General features: G+C 41.1%; 1 protein-coding gene across 2 annotated transcripts; it reads right to left on the bottom strand.

Annotated features, from left to right (window-relative positions):
- Nucleotides 1–9: 9 nt before the first annotated feature.
- On the bottom strand, nucleotides 10–16,802 carry rmdn3 (regulator of microtubule dynamics 3). Of its 2 annotated transcripts, XM_028604479.1 has the most exons (13): nucleotides 16,094–16,802; nucleotides 14,725–14,914; nucleotides 13,817–13,924; nucleotides 10,786–10,929; nucleotides 8,913–9,237; nucleotides 7,882–7,984; nucleotides 5,584–5,644; nucleotides 5,394–5,469; nucleotides 5,201–5,278; nucleotides 4,941–5,039; nucleotides 3,667–3,720; nucleotides 1,814–1,894; nucleotides 10–1,703 (listed from the first exon to the last, which is right to left on the bottom strand). In XM_028604479.1, exons 1-13 carry the CDS (start codon nucleotides 16,293–16,295, stop codon nucleotides 1,647–1,649), a joined length of 1,578 nt encoding a protein of 525 aa, XP_028460280.1. In that variant the 5' UTR covers nucleotides 16,296–16,802; the 3' UTR covers nucleotides 10–1,646. The 2 variants fall into 2 exon arrangements, with proteins under 2 accessions (XP_028460280.1, XP_028460281.1); XM_028604480.1 differs by lacking the exon at nucleotides 13,817–13,924.
- Nucleotides 16,803–18,010: the final 1,208 nt, after the last annotated feature.

Below are 18,010 nucleotides of genomic sequence, written 5' to 3'. Positions count from 1 at the left end.
ATGTTCAACTACAAGTTTACAAGACAAGCACAAAATAATTTTATTCAATGTTATCCATGTGTCACTTCAATGCATATTAACTTCATTGCGGGATCCGAAACCAATCCACTGTATTTTTTTTTAACAGCGCTGACTGCATAATTAACCTCAACAAGGATACATTAAAATAGAAGGTGCCATTAAAGTCATGTTTCATCACAAACTTTAGAAAATTAAAGGAATGTAAAAATACTCAAAGTTCAAAGGCAGCAAATGCACTCAAAGGAAAATTAGGTACACATCAAAAATTAGCATTTTTCAGTCACAACCTGAGGGGGGGAAGGGAGATCTGATCTTAACTAGAATAAAATGTTTCATGGTTGAGATTGTGATCCAAATACTACAATATTACTACATTTACGTTAATGAAGTGTCATTTAAATCCACAAAACCTCTGTCCAAAAGCAACTGAGAAGGACCCAGCAGAACAATATAGAATAAATTTGTAATAAAATACAAATAATTTGACAGTGATAAACCCCCTTAAAACATTACTGATCAAACTGGATTAGCAGCTCTGATTCCCGATAACTCATCACATTTATCAGTCAGTCAGAACATATGCAGTGTGGTGGTGCTAAAATTAAAAAAACTTTGTCTCAGAATGCATTTTCAAGAAATTAAACCAAAGCCATCTACATGACCGGAAACCACTGAAGCGAAGTGACAATGATTATTTTTGTAATTTTGCAATTTTGCATGTTAAATTAAGAATATGGTGCTAAAAAACAAAACCTACTTGTTTAATTGCAGATTATTAGTAAAAACATTAAAATGTATATTATGCAATGCTTGCCTTTAAAAGCATTTTAAAGGCAACAGAAAAGTAATCCCTCTTAATCATCAGTTCTGACCCATTAGAAACATGGTGGTGTCTATCTACAGAGACTCGGCCTGGATTTTCTCTCTTTTTTTCTCTCTCTCTTACTTTGGAGTGGCGGGACGTTTCTGGGCGTGTGCAGAGAGCCGCTGGGCCCCCCCGTGGGTGTGTAACCCCAATAACGGCATTCTCATTTCCAATAATCGTTAGCCCCCAACACGCTTAGGAAAACAAACGGTTGGGTTTAGGAAAGAAACATTGGGAAAGGCTAAAAAAAAAAAAAAAAAAAAAATACGCAGTTGAAGATTGCCACAGGCGGGACGCGATCCTGGCTCTCCTGGGTCAGAGTCCTGTGTTTTACCACGCGACGGTGTGCGTTTATTTATGCTTTAGGACATAACCGATGTGAGCCAATGAGAGAAGAGCATTTTATTCCCGATGTCTGCTTTGGTCGCTCCCTCTCTTCATTCACTCTCTAGCTCGCTCAACCCCTGCGCTCTCTCTTCTCTGTATGTCTGGCCCCTACATATTATACCTTTAAAATATACCATATACATTAAAATATGTACTACTTAAAGCAATCTTGACTCAATTAAGCAATATTAAAGAAAATAAATATACAATCATATCAATAAACTCCATTTCACAGTGACAGTATGTAGATATCCACCAACAAAGGAAAAGAAAAAAAAAAGCCGATTGGATGGACACGGATTGGCGGCCTGACTAGCCAATCAGTGCCATCGGCTGAGTGGCTTCATCTGATGGATCTCAGGAACAAAGAATTTCAGGTTTTTCTGTCAGTTAAGACTCGAAGCTGAGCCTCCAGTTTAGTCGTTTCATCCTTGGAAATAAAGAAAAGGCAAAAATAGAACAGTTAGTATTAATACATTTTTGGGGTGAATATTATGAAGCTTTGTTATAATAATAGGTAGAGTATACGTGTGCTCTTACATAATTAGAGTTTGTGGGCATCTTCAGAGCCAGCTCAGTCCAGTTTGTGGCCTCAGAGATGTTTCCCAGCTTCCTGTGACACTAACAGTTCAATGATAACATGATGAGTGTTAATGTTCCTCACAATCACAACAACACACTACTGGCCGACTGCCCACATTTAGAGAGCAGGGCCATATCTATTATGCTGATGTTTTTTGCATATGATAAAATTCCACAATTTAATAATAAAGTATGAGACACAAAATTGCTGAACTTACAGTGCTGCTCATGAGTATAGGAATACTAAAGAGGAATAAAAAAACAAATCATCTTTTGGAAATTGATCTTGATGCCTTAAGTGAAAACAATTTGAAAAATCCAACCTTTGAGGAAACCAATTTTCTTTGTGAATGAATAATGTATATATGTAATAAATGTTCTTCCTTCAAATACAGGGGGCATAAGTAAGTCCACCCCTATGTTAAATTCCCATAGAGGCAGGCAGATTTAAATTTTTAAAGGCCAGTTATTTCATGGATCCAGGATACTATGCATCCTGATAAAGTTCCCTTGGCCTTTGGAATTAAAATAGCCCCCCCACATCATCACATACCTAGAGATTGGCATGGGGTACTTTCCATAAGATAATCTCTCAATGCGAATCAAACCAGCTTTTAGGGTAACTGAAATAAAACCATGCCAATCTCTAGGTATGGTGAAGGGTATGTGATGATGTGGGGGGGGGCTAGGGAACTTTATCAGGATGCATAGTATCCTGGATCCATGAAATAACTGGCCTTTAAAATGTTAATCTGCCTGTCTCTATGGGAATTTACCAAAGGGGTGTCTATACTTAAAATACAGGGAGGAATTTTAAGGAAGAACATTTATTTACGATACATTATTCATTCACAAAGAAAATTGTCCTTAAAGGTTGGATTTTTCCTCATTTTTTTCAATTAAGGCATTAAGATAAATTTCTAAAAGATGATTTTTTTTAATTCCTCTTTTTAGTCAACTTTAGCATGGGTTCCTATACTCATGAGCAACACTGTATACAAACATTTATATGTAACACTGGTTTTCTCGGCATTGTCTCCATTTAGTTGTAGGCTATAACGTGCAGCATAGTTAAAAACGCGACTTTGGTATGGACGGCCCCTAAAAGGCTTCACAGTTATACTTGCTTCCCACAAGACAAATCTGATAACTGTATGACTGGTCGGGAACAGGGCTGGGGGGCTGGGGACACTTATGCAATTCTTTTTTGAGCCCTGTAAGCTACTTTAGCCGGCTGCCTACAGGTGGGTTGGTTTTTGCAGGATTATTTTAGTCAGTATATTTACCTTCCAAGTGTTTGTTGTTGTAACAATCATTTTGTTCACAAAAGGCTGAGGTGCGTTACTACCCCGTGTTGGTAGATGCTAGATTGCAGCCAACACAACGTGTCAACACGGGCATACAGCGCATAAATAGTACTAAAAAAGGCATTTATGTTTTCTACCAGGTGAATTTTTATTCATACATGCCCCAGTACATATAGTGTGCGTTAGCAAGTTATGTAACATTACTGTCATGTCTTTATATCAGCAGTAGAACATGGGATAGTGGTGCACTCATAGACTGTAAAAGTAAAAAAAAAAAAAAAAAAGAACCATATTAACAGTCTCTGGCTGGACTTAAGCCTCTTGTGGCCGACACGAGTATTACAACAACAAACAAAAATGATCCTGGAAAAGCTCAAAGTGGTTTCACCTGCCAAAACCTTTTCAGAAAAATGATCCTGGCAGAAACCACATTGCCTGGGTGTGGTCGAGTCCCCCCATTGTATCCTCTATCAAACGACTCTGTGGGATCACCCGAGTGCTTACCTGTGCGATGTAAAGTCTCACGGTCTTGGAGAAACCTGGGCTGAGTTCCTCTGCCTGGAATACAGAGACACACGAGACAAATATTTCATTAATGGAACAGTCGCTTTTACAATCACGTGTCAAAGTTAAACATTTATACAAAAAGGAAAAGCCAACTAGACACTCTCGGCTAAAGGTGGAGGGCCTACGGCAAACAAAACCAAAGTTCCCCCCTCCTCCATTTTTCTCAAAGTATTGTGGGTAAGGGGGCTCTAAGGTTATTGGGGGGTTTTAAAACATGTACTTCTTTACCTTAAAATTCCTGGTTTGAGTCCAGCCAGGACCCTTACACAGAGCATGTGAGCGCAGTGGACCGCTGAGAACTTCCGCTGAAAACGGCTAGTTTTAAGGACAATTTGGATGGTGCAACAAGGCAGGCCTGCTTGGTTTGTTCGGGGGATGATTGTAAAGATTTACAAAGAATACGTTTACGGCATTGTCTCTCTAACTGGGACGTTTTGGGACTGACTAAGCGGGGATTTGCCATGGACAAAATACACATGGCGATACACTGGTAAGAGCGAATTACGTTTAACCATGTACACGTCATTTAAAAAGGTGCTCTAAGTGATGTGAAGCGTTTTTTAGGCTACAACATTTTTCGTCACATACAGCAAACATCTCATGTTTTTTTACAGTGTGTTCAGGGGACAGGCAGCTAGCGGATAGTGAGGAGATGTTTGCTGTATATGACAAAAAATGTTGTAGCCTAAAAAAAACGCGTCACATCACTTAGCACCTTTTAAATAGCTCATGTTACTGTATTGTGTGAACAGTTCCCTTCATTTAATATTGTATGTTGCATTTTTCTTTTGCGGTGCAAATGTTCCACCCAAAACCAGTTCCTTCCCGAAACTATTTTGAAGATCCACACTGGTTGCGTCCAGAGCTTAGGGCCACCCAAGACAATCGTGATTGGTTTAAAGAAATGCAAACGACCCCTTGAGCGTTAATTCTCCTTTCCAGCACCGTTGTGTGGTGTAGCCAGACCTTCCTTCCCAGCGCTGTGGACATAGGCCTAGCAAGGCGAGACTACACAGAGACAGGCCGGGGCATGCTTTAAACTCACGGTGTCAACGGTACCGGGAAGAAATTGGGAGTGGGATGGAGCGGGAGATAAGGAGACGCGCCAACCTAAAATAAAAAAATCCGCTCCGCGACTCATCCAAAATCCCCCCCCCCCACCGTTCATTCGTGCTCCGCTCACGTGCTCTACATCTACAGTATTCTAGTACCTTGAGAAAGTTCTCAAGCGCGTCATGCAGTGTGGAGGTGGGGGGGCTCTGGTAGAGGGCAGCCGCTGCCTTCTGTTCCAACCAGTCCAGAGTGGCTACCTGCAGAGACACAGACACACAGCTGTCACAGAATCCTTTAAACTACTACGAGCGTACTTGATGTGGTTGCTTGTTCACAGTGTTGATATTTTGATAAAGTGTGCTTCTGATAAGACCAGAGTTAACACTATATTCAAAAATACAGCCCCCCCTTCTCTCACCTCATAGCACCATCTGCCAAGCAGGTAGAAACACATGGGGTCATCATCTCTGAGGGCGAGTGCACGGTCCAGATGCTCCTGATCGGAGAAACAAACTCAAAAAGTCATATGCGGTACATACACAACTCTAAGGATTAAAGTAAACTGTACTGGAAACATTAGTTAAATAACCAAAATGGGTGCCTGGGTTTACCTTTAATATATGGCTGCTCTTCAGTTTGCTATGCATGCTATCATGCTGGGAGGTCAGTTCTGTCAGCACAGCAAACCTGGAGCCAAAAACATCGCACAGTTGCGACATTAACAACACAACCGAATCTCGTCACCGGTAGCAGCGATATCCATGCAGAGTTGAAATGTTAGGTGGAGGTTGGCCATCTTACCATTTGTGACACTCGGCATTCAGGCCGTTCTTCTTCAGGGCCAGCTCGGCCTCCTCTCGACCTGCAACAACAGCTCGGTGACAAAAAACTACAATGGTCTTAAAGCCTCTGAACACACGCGCGCAGCTGATTTCAGTTGATCTGGCTGATTCGACCTGTGCTTAAGTTGAAGGTGGGCCAGAGCTTAGATGGGAACCAATCAGGTCACAGATCTTTTCTACCAATAAGAATGGTCAAGCTGTCATTTGTCCCGCCCTAACTGGTGCAACAAAGCTAACAAGAGACTCAAGAAGATATCCATCAGTCTATACGCACCCACACAGTCCTGGGAAGAGCTCTAATCAGCCAGGTTAACTCAAAACACCTGTGTGGGGGGGGTCAGGGCCTGGTTTTACTTTTAATAAATTGACCAGAACAACGGTGCTCATAAGCGAGGCAGTAACTTTGTAAGCAGACACAATCAGTCTACAGTACTTTGGTTATTGCTGGGTATGTTCCAAACTCCCACGTTCCTTGAATTACTCTTTTCCACAACCTGAGTGGAGGGGTTTGAAGGTTTGGGGGGGGTGGAGGATCTTCAGATAGAATGCATTGTTTCCTCTATGTTGGCCACGGTAACATTTGTGCCGCCACGGTGTCAGAAGTAGGGCAGAGGCACAACAGGGTTTCCGCCTATGTACACCGCCGCTGTTTATGAAAAGTCATAAAGTCGTAATTACACGACTCTGCAGAGCCGTGAGCCCTACTGAACTCAAGCCCACGGTCATCCGCTGTCTCTCCCCTTTAGGGTGAGCAACTGGAACAGTGACAGGACGTCATCACTCGCTCATGGCAACCAAATAAACAACAGGGAGAGTACCGCTTGTCACTCAATCTTAGGCAAAGTGACAAACAGCGACGAATGCTGCGACATGAAATGCGCACGCACGCGGGTCCCGTGAAATATGACAGCTACAGTTTATTGGAAAATAGCGTTGTGGTCACTGAATTTGATGAATTTACTGTTTATCAGACCCCAGATGAGACAAGATCCCTTTGGATCGGTCCCTTTGACTCCCCGTTGCAGGAGACGCTGTATTCCTCCGACACGCTGTATTAACGTTACTGTTTTAAAACCGTTTTCCAGGTTAGTGGGGTTGCATACAGCTCAAAACCAACATGAAAAACGTAGCTAGTAATGTTCACTCGGCATTTTCTTTTGTTATTAAACTGTGTGTGAAATGAGGCAGTGGTGTTAAATCACCATACGGTACCGTCTGTTTGCTGGATGGTTTCAAAGTAACAGTCGGTAGCTAACATTAGCAGAAAAGCCCGTTGACAGCGTTGTTCATATTTGACGTCAAGGCATAGTCAATACAGTGTCCTTTATTTATTTTTTATTTTTTAATTGATTTAAAAGCACTTATGTCAGTGTGGCACTGGCTAGGGAAAACCGAACTGATTGCACTGTCAATGTGTTCTTAATGCATTTGATTATAAATTAATTTCTGGATGCAAGGAAAAAAACAATGCAACACAGCAAGTATATGTAGCCTTAAAACTATATAATATTACATTTTTACAATACAATTTGTATCGGTCATAAGTCATTAGAGAGCCATGAAAAATTAAATGTACACCTGCCCGGCATTATTCAATCATATCAGATTCAAACTCTATTCAAACATAATTGCAGCTAGCTGAAATACATGGAGGGAGAGACGGAATGCAGGGAGAAAATTAAGAAACGTACATCTTAAAATGTTGGAGCATCCCCTTATCTCCCCCCTCCAATTTCGCTCCGATACTGCTCAAACCATGAGTTTGAAGCATGCTCGAGCTTGTCTCTGTGTTAATGAAGCACAGTACATGCATATGAACGGCGCTGTTATGTTACAATATGTGGAAGGTTGTAGACGGAAGATTACTGTTACAATTATTTGAATTAAACAAAACAAAATTCAAAAACTTTCAAGGATTTTGCTATTCCTAAGGATTTTTCCAGGCCTGGGAGATTTTGAAATTCCATGACTTTTCATGACCATGGGAACCCTACATGAGTCATTTGAGCCATGCTGCAGGGCCTACTAACTGTTCAGCACTACCAAATGTCTTCTAAATTCAAATAAAAGGTTTCGAAAAAATCCAAGTAAGTACAACTTATTTTTAATTTAGGCTTTTTTGACTGGTTATTTCTACCTTTGTTTTACTTAGATTTATTACCCTGAGTCAAGACTTAATATAATAATCATTATATTAGGGGTCAGTGTGTGTGTGTGTGTGTGTGTGTGTGTGTGTGTGTGTGTGTGTGTCCATTACCTTGTTGTGCGTAGGTCTTCTTCTCTTGTTTATCCTCTGTGGATTCATACATATCCCTGTATGCCCGAGCCAGTCGCCATAGAAACTCCCTGCTGTCTCCATACTGTGGACACAGAACATATACAGTACTTGTGCTACATGAAAACACTTTATTCTATAATAATATATTAATTATTATTATTATTATTATTATTATTATTATTATTATTATTATTATTATTATGACTTAGGGGTGTCAAGATTCTCCAAATCCACCGTTCTATTCAATGTTGAATTTTTTTTCCCCCAGTGCTAATGGCTATGTAACAATAAAAGCCACTAGATGGCAGAAAGGTTCTTTACAACAACAGTTTGAGTTTGTTGGAGTTTACAGGGTGTACCTGAATGCACCATGAAGCCCCATCGTGGGCCAACACACTTTAGTTTGTTGTGTTTTCAGCGTACCTCCTATGGCGCCATTTTGAAGCTAATAAGCCATCAGGTGCCGTTAGCATCCCATTGACTACCATTCATTTTGGTGTCACTTTGACAGCGAATAACTTTACATCTGAAGCGTTTAAAGACTATTTGTCCGGAAAAGTGCTTCTAATATCCTTCACTGGTCTCCGTAGAAAACAACAGTGTCACATTGTCCATTTCTTTTGCTGTCTATGTGTGTTTTCATATAACTCACAAGGAAGGCAAAATGTTGCTACACCAGTGACTTCAGGGAAGCAGGATTTTCCAGTTCTGTGGTTTCTCCGACTCCAGCAGTGGCCGCGGTGTCAGGAAAAGTGACGGTAAGCTGTGTCATGAGCTGCATGCTAACGGCCGGTAAGCTACGCTGTCTCTATGTGTTGTTGTTTTTTTTTTTATTGGGACATGCGCAAGTTGGTCAGGGCTGGACAAAAAAAAGAATACAACCTAAGAATCGCAGATTCTGCTTTTCATTTTGATGATTGAAATTGAAAGCAAGATCAATTTTCAATTTATAATCTAAATCGTGACACCTCTATTATGAATAGTTTCAGCACTAGTTTGCTGGCCCTTACCTCTGCTCGGTTGTCTAGCAGCAGGCGAAAGCCCTCTGCCTTTAAACTGGCGTCTCCTGTGTGGAGGATGTCACTCTGAGCCAGGAGGAGAGCCAGCTCCCCACTGGGAACTTCAGTCACCAGTTGAAGCCTCCCCTTATCTTCCTCCTCTTCCTCATCCTCCTCCTCCACTTCTTCTTCCTGGGAGTCTTCCTGGCGAATGGTGAGGACAGTGGCACAGCTCCTTTCCTCCTCTTCCTCGGACTCCTGTTCAGGCTCCTGCTCACCCTCCTCTTTGTCTGTGTCACGATCGGTGTAGTCGGACTCAGCGTAGGCCGTCGAGTACCTGGGACATACGGGTTTGTATTTGGTGGTTTAGTAATTTGGACATTTAAATTAAGTAACCACACTTGGAAATTCACATTATATTGATTTGGGATTACTTCTGTTTTCAGTTTCCGGTACATTTACAGGGTCAGTTCGTTCAAATAACAAAACAAAAGATATCTGTTACAATAAAATGAAGGTGAATGAAAATGTGTGTGTGGTGCTCACAGCATTGAAAAAAATTACATCACCCACACTTAGAACGGACCCACCGCGGTGACGTTTTGGCAGAGCCTTTCGTTTAATAGTCGACTCGGAAGAAAGTGAACATTTTGACAATAAACTCCATCAACACAACAGTATGTGGCGTTAAATTGGACGGGCCCAATAACCTCTGAATAGTTCCACTTGTTGTTAAATTGCAATGTGAGCGGCGAACATTATTCATTATCATTGCATTATGTCGGCAGGATCATTTAAAAGGCAACCGCGACAACAAATTTTTGTACAGCCCTATATTTCTAATACCGTGGTGGCAGAAACTTTGCCACGGTGGGCCGCCACTACAAAACCAACATAGAGGAAACACTGTGATGACAAGCTGGGGCTTGATTTGTGTCTCAGGGTGAGAATCAAAACCTGGACAAGTTTATAATGTTGGCATCAGTCGGTCAGTCAGTTACTTAGTATTAGCCACACTGGGCACTATTTAACAGCCTGTTAAATAGTTGTTTTAGAGATTAACAGGAATTAGCTAATGAAGCTTGTTAAAAAGCCTTTAAAAAAACAGTTGCATGAAACCTGGATCTCAGCCTGACCTGGTCCTGCACAAGATTACTACTTGACTCACAGGCCATTACTCCAGGACTCTTTACCAGAGGATAAGGATTGTTGCCACCCAATCTGCCCCACAAACCAAAGACACTAACAACAAATAAAAAAGCTGCATTGAACAATTTTTTTTAAAATTACATGGATCAAATTAGAGTGCCTTTCAGGCCGCATTTTTCTGTCCGAGCCAGACCCGCGTCCGACAGAGCAGTAACCGAGCCCGGCCCGAGCCAGACAGGCATTAAGATATTTAGGTCTTAACCCGACCCAAGCCCGAAAATCTCGTTTTTTTTTCTCATACTAATGACACATGTACGTTTGTAGGAAGGCATTCGGATATGTCAACAGATGAGCGCATCAGTGCACACTGGGCAACAAGCGCACGTTAGCATAGGCGCAAACCTACATAATAAGCTTTTTTAAATTTAAAATGTTCAATGCCTTATCAAGCCCGACCCGAACCCGAACATCAATATCTGTCCAAACCCGGCCCCGCCCATTGGTGTACCACCGGGTCCCGACGGGCTCGGTTCGGATATCCATCCTCTAGATCAAATGACTATGAAACAGAGCAAAAAGGTAGGAGTATTGAACGAAAAAAATGAATGCAGTTTTGAAAAAAAATACTGCTCAACAATCATATACATTATGTAGTATAATATATGAGATCACCAGAAATACAATATAAACAGTACGCCCAATCATTAAGTGAGCGTACTGATTTTGAACAACATACCCTCCTTCGCTGGTGGTTTCATACGTGCTGGCCACGCCCTGGCTGGCAGTGAAGTAGATGGAGCTGGAGCCGGTGGAGTCATTGCGTTCCCGGTGGATGAAATGGCGCCGCCGACGTACCCGCTGACTGTCCTCCACTCCCTTTCTGAATGTGGGGGAGGAAGAGCACACCTTCACATCAGTCAAACAACACCGACAACCTCCATGTGGGGAGCCAGCCCCACTCTGGTGTATTACCCCATTATTATAACATTCTGATTATGGTAACATTATGTTCTGCTTTCAGTCAAAGACTTTAAGGCACTCCTACAGACATATTATGACAAATATGGTCACTTGTTTAAGAATCTGTGTATTATTATTGATGGTTGTATTATCTCTGAAAGCTCAAGCATCAAAACCTTTGGTGTGATTTGTGATCCTCGCCTGACATTCCTGTCTCACATCAAGGCTATTACCAGGACACCATTTTTCCATCTCAGTGACCTTGCAAAAATTCGACCAATCTTATCATTTCATGATGCTGAAACTGTAATCCATGCATTTGTGTCCCCCCGCCTTGATTACTGCAATGTCCCTTTTTCTGGTCTTCCAAATTGTACCACGAGAGGCCTTCATCTTGCTCAGAACACTGAAGCCAGAATCCTGACAAAAACTAGAAAATATGATCACATAACACCCGTTGTGGCCTTTCTTCACTGGCTCCCAGTACAAGCTAGAGCTGATTTTAAGGTTCTTCTTTTAACGTATAAGGCCCTGCATGGACTCGCACCACCTTATTTATCGGAGCTTATTACACCATATACACCGGCATGCACTCTCCGCTCCCTTGATGCTGGTCTCCTAGTCGGTCCCCTAGTAAAGAATTCTTCAGTTGGTTATAAAGCATTCTCCTACCGTGCCCCTCATCTGTGGAATGACCTCCCACCACATGTTAAAGAAACTCACTCAGGTGAGATTTTTAAATCTAGATTGAAAACCCACCTCTACTCATTATACTACAGCCAACCATAACACACCATCCTGTCTGCGTCCTTCACAGACAAAGCTTTTTCACTTATTCTCTTATGTTGCTGGTTTTGTATTCTTTATTGTTACTGCTTTAATGCTGTTTAATTGTTTTGTTGCTGTCTGTTATTTCTGTGTTCCTTTAATTGTAATGTGCACTGAGACCATGTTTAATGGTGATTTTACACTTAACTGCGACTCAGCTTGTCAAGTCTCCAGAGGCTGGTTTTAGAGCGTAAGGGACGTCACCGGTTTCAACAGCCAATAGCAAAGTCAGCTACAAACTATAGAAACAAAATGACCCATACTCCATTTTATGTTTATGTTACAAACTGTCAACTCACTCATCTGAGCAGGTTTAAGTTGCTCCTTAATAACTTTAGTCATGGTGGATTGGGAGAGACTTATGGTATAAGAGCCAGAGGAAAATGATCTGCAATATTTACAATGTGAGCGTATAGTGTGTGACTGACCCTTTACATTTGTTGCTGTGACACTGACATGCATGCTGTGCTACGCATGCAAGTTACTGTTATTTGGACGAGAGCACAAGAATACATTTATGCTGCATTCACTTGAGATGGGAAATCCTGCTGCCTCAAGTTGCATGCAACAGAAACTTTTGCAGAATCTTTTTGCTAAGATGAAAGTTTTCCAAAGACTTTTGTGTGACCTTTTTTTTTCTTTTTTCTGACCAGATTTTTGAGTGATATAGCCATTCTCATCAAAGTACAACAGAGACAAACAATTAATGATTATCTAATTATTAACAAGGTGATGTTAGACGCATAAACTGTAATTATTATTACTTTTTAATCAAAGTATCTCTGTAGGTCTTTTACCTTCTGTCATTGGTTAGTTGCGACACAAGAAGCTTTTTCCCCCCCAATATCTCTCTATAATAAAAATAAAAATAAATACAAATCAAAAAATAAAATTGACATTTTTGTTTTTCCTTCATACCTGTGTGTTTCTAGCAAAAAACAATTCCCCTGCTGAATACATTAAACACAACACAACCTTTCGAGGCTCGGTGTTCCCTTCAGATTTCAAGTTACTTTCAAAGAAAAAAAATCAAATCTACAGTTTGACCAAGTCACACTGTATGCATCTGTTTCAGACCTGTGTTAAAGATGCACTATGCCTTTATTAATAGAAATACTTAAATACAAAAACATAACACATTCCCCAGGAATTTAGCCTGAAACATTATAAAAACATCATTGGAAATCACCAATGTAAGTGTGCCAAGTTTAAAGTAAAAATATTGTGGATTTAAATATTGTTTGTCCACACAATATGATTCGGTCATGATGGCCCTGCCAGAAATATAGCATTTCGTGCAGTGGCGGATCTAGAACATTTTTCATGGGGGGGGGTCAAGGGGTGGCAAGAGGTCTTGGGAGGGTGGCAGGGGAAGACGGTACATGGGAACCCCCAAATGGATTGTGTGGCAAATAGAATTATCTAATGCAGTTTTACAGTTTTTCCCTCTATCATAGAATTAGTTTTACCTTTTGTTTGATCATGATTAGTGATAAAATAAGACACAAATAGAAAGAAAATGGATGAGTCTTATTTTATCAGAAATTATGACTGTGTGCGCCACATACACACAACAGATATGTTTAGACTACTTAATCCCATTGTATTTGTTGTTAACCTGGTTTAATTTGCTGTGCTAAGTGAGAGGTAGTGGATTTTATATTGCTGATTCAAATATATCTGTTCACGGATGCGTTTATCTATTACAGTTATATCCATGTTGCATTTAGTAACGTTTATTTCTTGTGTCATTCTGATAAAAATAGCTGCAGTTACCCCCATATAATTAAGTTTCTTGATTCGATTTGTATTGGTAGCAAGCTAGTTGACCAGCTAGCGAGCAAGCAACCTAACATTAGGCAGCAGCTAAAACCACAATATCACAATATATTTCACGTCAGTGTCACTTTTTGGATGTTTTTAGCACTGGGGGTAAAAGGGGTTGTTGTAACGTTACCCAACACCGCTGAGAGACTTACTTCGCGGCCCTGGAGATACCGGCTGAGGATACGCCTACATCAATAGGATGGCTGCCGGGTGTTGCTTTTGGACTCTCCCCACCTTCATCTTTTGTGGGTCCAACGTAACTGTAAAGAAGACCGCTAAACGCTAAAGGGGAGACAATTTCAGCACAACACCGCAGACAGCCAGAATTGGACAGTCTGTTTCCCCGACGAATCATTAAAACCTTCTTTTACTGTCGTTAGCATCGTTATCACCCGGGCGCTGGAGTTTGTGCTGGCTGGGTTCGGATTGCTGTAAGTTAACAATAGTGGCTGGCTGCTGGCTAACTGTGGATGTGTCGTGTCCCCGGGGCTGTTGTCGGCTTTCATCCTGGCGGAAGTCCCTTAGCGGCGGGGAGTGAAGCAGAAAAACCAGGGTGGGATAGCTGGCTAAATTAGCAGTCGATTTGTCTTCTATCTACGGCTAACGTTAACGCTAGCTGGTAAACGTAATCGTGGGTTAGCCTAGTGCTGTCTTTACCTTGATCAAAAAAATTATACTTAAAATAACTTAATGAACGCGTTGAACGATGTTGTAACCTTATAACGTTAACGTTCCCCACCGAGCATTTGCATAAGCTAACGCTAGCACATAACGTTAAGCTGCATCAATAGTTATTGAAATGTATCAATAAATAAGATCTCTGCTGTATTACTGTGTTGTAAGTTTCATGTACTCAATGACAACATTATGCTGTGTGGCAGAAAGCAAGCTTTATTATTATGCTTTCTGTGACATTGTATGATTTACAATTATTCTCGAACATATCATCTTGATTCCTGTGTTTCCCATGCCCCTCCCCTGTAGATCTGCCACTGATTTGGCATCATCCTCGAAAAGGCTCAGTAGGGCAGATGCTATACCGTTCACAACTGTGACTCACTTGACATCCTGGATAATCTGCTGGGCGATGTCTTGCAGGCCGCCCCTCAGCTCAGCCACCTCTGAGCGCAGTGAGGCCACGCAGGTCAGCACATCGTCCAGCTGGTTCCTAAACTCCAGCTGTTGCTCCGGGGACAGGCCCTGCACCACAGCCTCCACCGCTGCCAGAGCCTGCTGCTGGGCCTCCACCTCTGGAGGAGATGGGGAGACACAACATATTAGATGGGAGTTTGGACTTGTAATTTAGTTAAGTCTTCCCGACCCCTAACCCTTCTCCCACGCTCCAAACATGAACATGCATCCGTCCGTCTATTTTCTTCTGTTTATCCAGGTAGTGATGGCAGAAGGCTAAGACAGGTAGCCCAGACGTTCTTCTCCCTACCCAATTCCTCCAGCTCCTCCTGGGAGACTGAGGTGTGAGCCCCTGGTTTGTTTTTACAGGGATAAGATTCAATTCAATTTTATTTATAGTGCCAAATCATAACAGAAGTTGTCTCAGGACATTTTACAGATAAAGTAGGTCTAGACCACAGTCTATAATTTACAAAGACCCAACAATCCCCCCCAAGATGCATGAACCACCTTAACTTAAGCTCCTTTTAACGCTCCTGCCTCATCAAATCTTTAAGTCCCTCATCTTTAGCCTCATAGCATTGCCACTTTAACATGGTGGTGGAGAAGGGAGTGGGGGCGTCCTGGGAGCTGTGTTGTAGGGGGCAATAGCTTTTGGAAGGGCTACCCAATGTAAACTTGTCTCAGGCGAGGAGTCAAACTAAGAGTGATTCAAACAGTCCCTAGGCAGGTGACATAGGACTAACACAAAGACAGCCAGCAGTCATAAAGCACTCATTCACTATACATTAAAAAAGGTACACATATTGGTGACATAACCATTGACAAAAAAATAAAATAAAAAATGCTGACAGAGACATTGTTCATCCACCTGTATACTGCATTAAATGTAACAGTGAAAGTGTATGGGTGATGAAATGTGTGACAAAAGTGAGTGCATCTCTGGTTTTCTAGGAGCCACTGTTTAAAGTGAGTTTTAAAGGTGTTGAATGTAGGACACTCTCTTATTGGGAGGGGAAAGCTATGTCAGAGTTTTCCTCCTATTATCGACAATACTATTAAATATTAAATAATTTTGTCCAGAAGTGGTGCGCCTAAATGGTATCACACAGTCCCCTTTTACAGAGGCCCGGGTACTACCTGATTCATCATCATAACTGAAGAGAGATTTTCTTACATACCATGAAAAGGTACTTTTGAAAGGACCATTTATGCAGTTGGAAACAAACATATATTACGCTCTCTTGCACACACAAGACAAGCTCGGGTTAGTGCCAGGCAGAGCAGAGCCAACCCACCCTGTGCATCCATGGCATCCTGCAGCAGCACGGCTTTATCCACCCCGTCAAACAGCCGGGAAGCTGGCCGGGCCTCCAGCACCAGTCTCTGGGATCTTCTCCTAACGATCTCCTTGTAGATTATGAAGGCAATCAAGCCACAACCGGCTGTAGCTCCGACAGCAAGCCCGATTAACCCGTTCCTCCCGAGCGGCGTGGTCATTTCTCCACACTCCGCAGACGCAGGTCGTTTATAACTAGCGTTAATGTTGGTTAACTCACAAGTGCCGCTTTCATTTACCACCAACCATGACTGTCTGTAATGTACCTCAGGATGCCAACGACATGCCTTCACCCTCTTGACGTAAATTATTTTAGTTCCGAAAATAATGTGTTGACATGGGGCACGCTCACTGCTAGCACGTTAGCCTAATCCCATTAGCCTTTCACTATCATCGTTTAATAGCTAATAACGCTGACAACTTGTTATAAGCTTGACGCAACTGTTAATATTTTCCCTTGAGACCTCACCTAGTTGTACGTAGACGACACGTTTTAAAGCTTAACGATAAAAATAAAATACAATTAAAAAACGGTCTGTTTGCATCATATCAAGGTGTGCAAATGTCGGCTAGCTGCCTGCAATGATGCTATAAAAATGTAACGTAACCAACGTCACATCGGCAGCACGCAGCACCCACTGATGTCAACGAGGTTAGTGCATGGTAACTTCCGGTTCCAACTTACAAAATAAAAGGCACCAAATGCTTGCTTGTGGGAAAAAATTGGGTCTTTGCAAATTATAGAGTGTGGTCTATACCTAGGCCTACTCTATCTGTAAAGTGACTTGAGATAGTAGTTATGATTTAATACTATAAATAAAATTGAATTGAAATTGAATTGAATATAGAAAAATAGACAGTTGTCTTAATAGAAATAAGAGGGGTAGGGTTCAATTATGAGATACTTAGTTATGAATAAGTTATATATATATATATATATATATATATATATATATATATATATATATATATATATATATATATTGACACGTTAAAATACTTATTTGTGCAATATCACAAATATTTATCAATACTGTTTATTCAACCATTCAGTTTGTTTACTTAAGCTATTATATTTTGCCTTTACCGTTAACTGCTTTTTTTTACTGTCACTTGCTTTTTTACAGTTTACGGCTTTTTCCTGCCTTTTCTACTGATATATTATATTTTGCATTCTCTACTGATGCTTCTTGTTTTTGCACTACCCCCTATGCTGCTGTAACACTGCAAATTTCCCCATTGTGGGACCAAGTAGGCCTAGTAGACCTATTTATCATGAGCTATAGGTTATGTCAAAATTATTTAAGTCACAATTGTGAAATAGTATGTCAAAGATTTACTAAATGTTGACCTGCCCTAGATCATAAGAGGTAAAACTCCAGCAACATACACAGTATGCAGAATAACTTTATTGTTAGACCAACGCGTTTCAGCATCTAGCATTCTTCGGGGTCATCATGAAACACAACACAAAGAATATTTAAATCAGGTTTGGTGTGGAGCACAAAGAAAATATAAAAATTAAAAATTAAAAGACAAACTCTTCAGGGGCCCCAAATGCTCCAGGTTGTTTGTGTGGCAGTATATTTGTGGTAATTTGATTAATTGCAAATGTACCACTAAAGCTAAATTTAAGACTTACTGGCTATAAAGTGGCTCCTGCATTCTTTTTCAATCTTGAGGCACTGTCTTAAAGGGGCTGAGTATCAAAATCATGCTTTAATACCTTTAATATTGCTGTCGATATTATGCTTACATGGTGCATATTCTTAAACAAATTTAAGTCAAATCAATCCAAAACAACTGGCATGCAGCAAACCTGGGACAAGGTGGAATTGTTAGGTGTTATGTGTTATGCAAAATGTGTAGGGGATTG

This window comes from Perca flavescens, chromosome 18 (assembly GCF_004354835.1).
Source record: "Perca flavescens isolate YP-PL-M2 chromosome 18, PFLA_1.0, whole genome shotgun sequence".
Lineage (NCBI taxonomy): Eukaryota > Metazoa > Chordata > Actinopteri > Perciformes > Percidae > Perca > Perca flavescens.
Note: the sequence above shows the minus strand (reverse complement) of the source record. Positions and strands in the feature narration are given on the sequence as shown.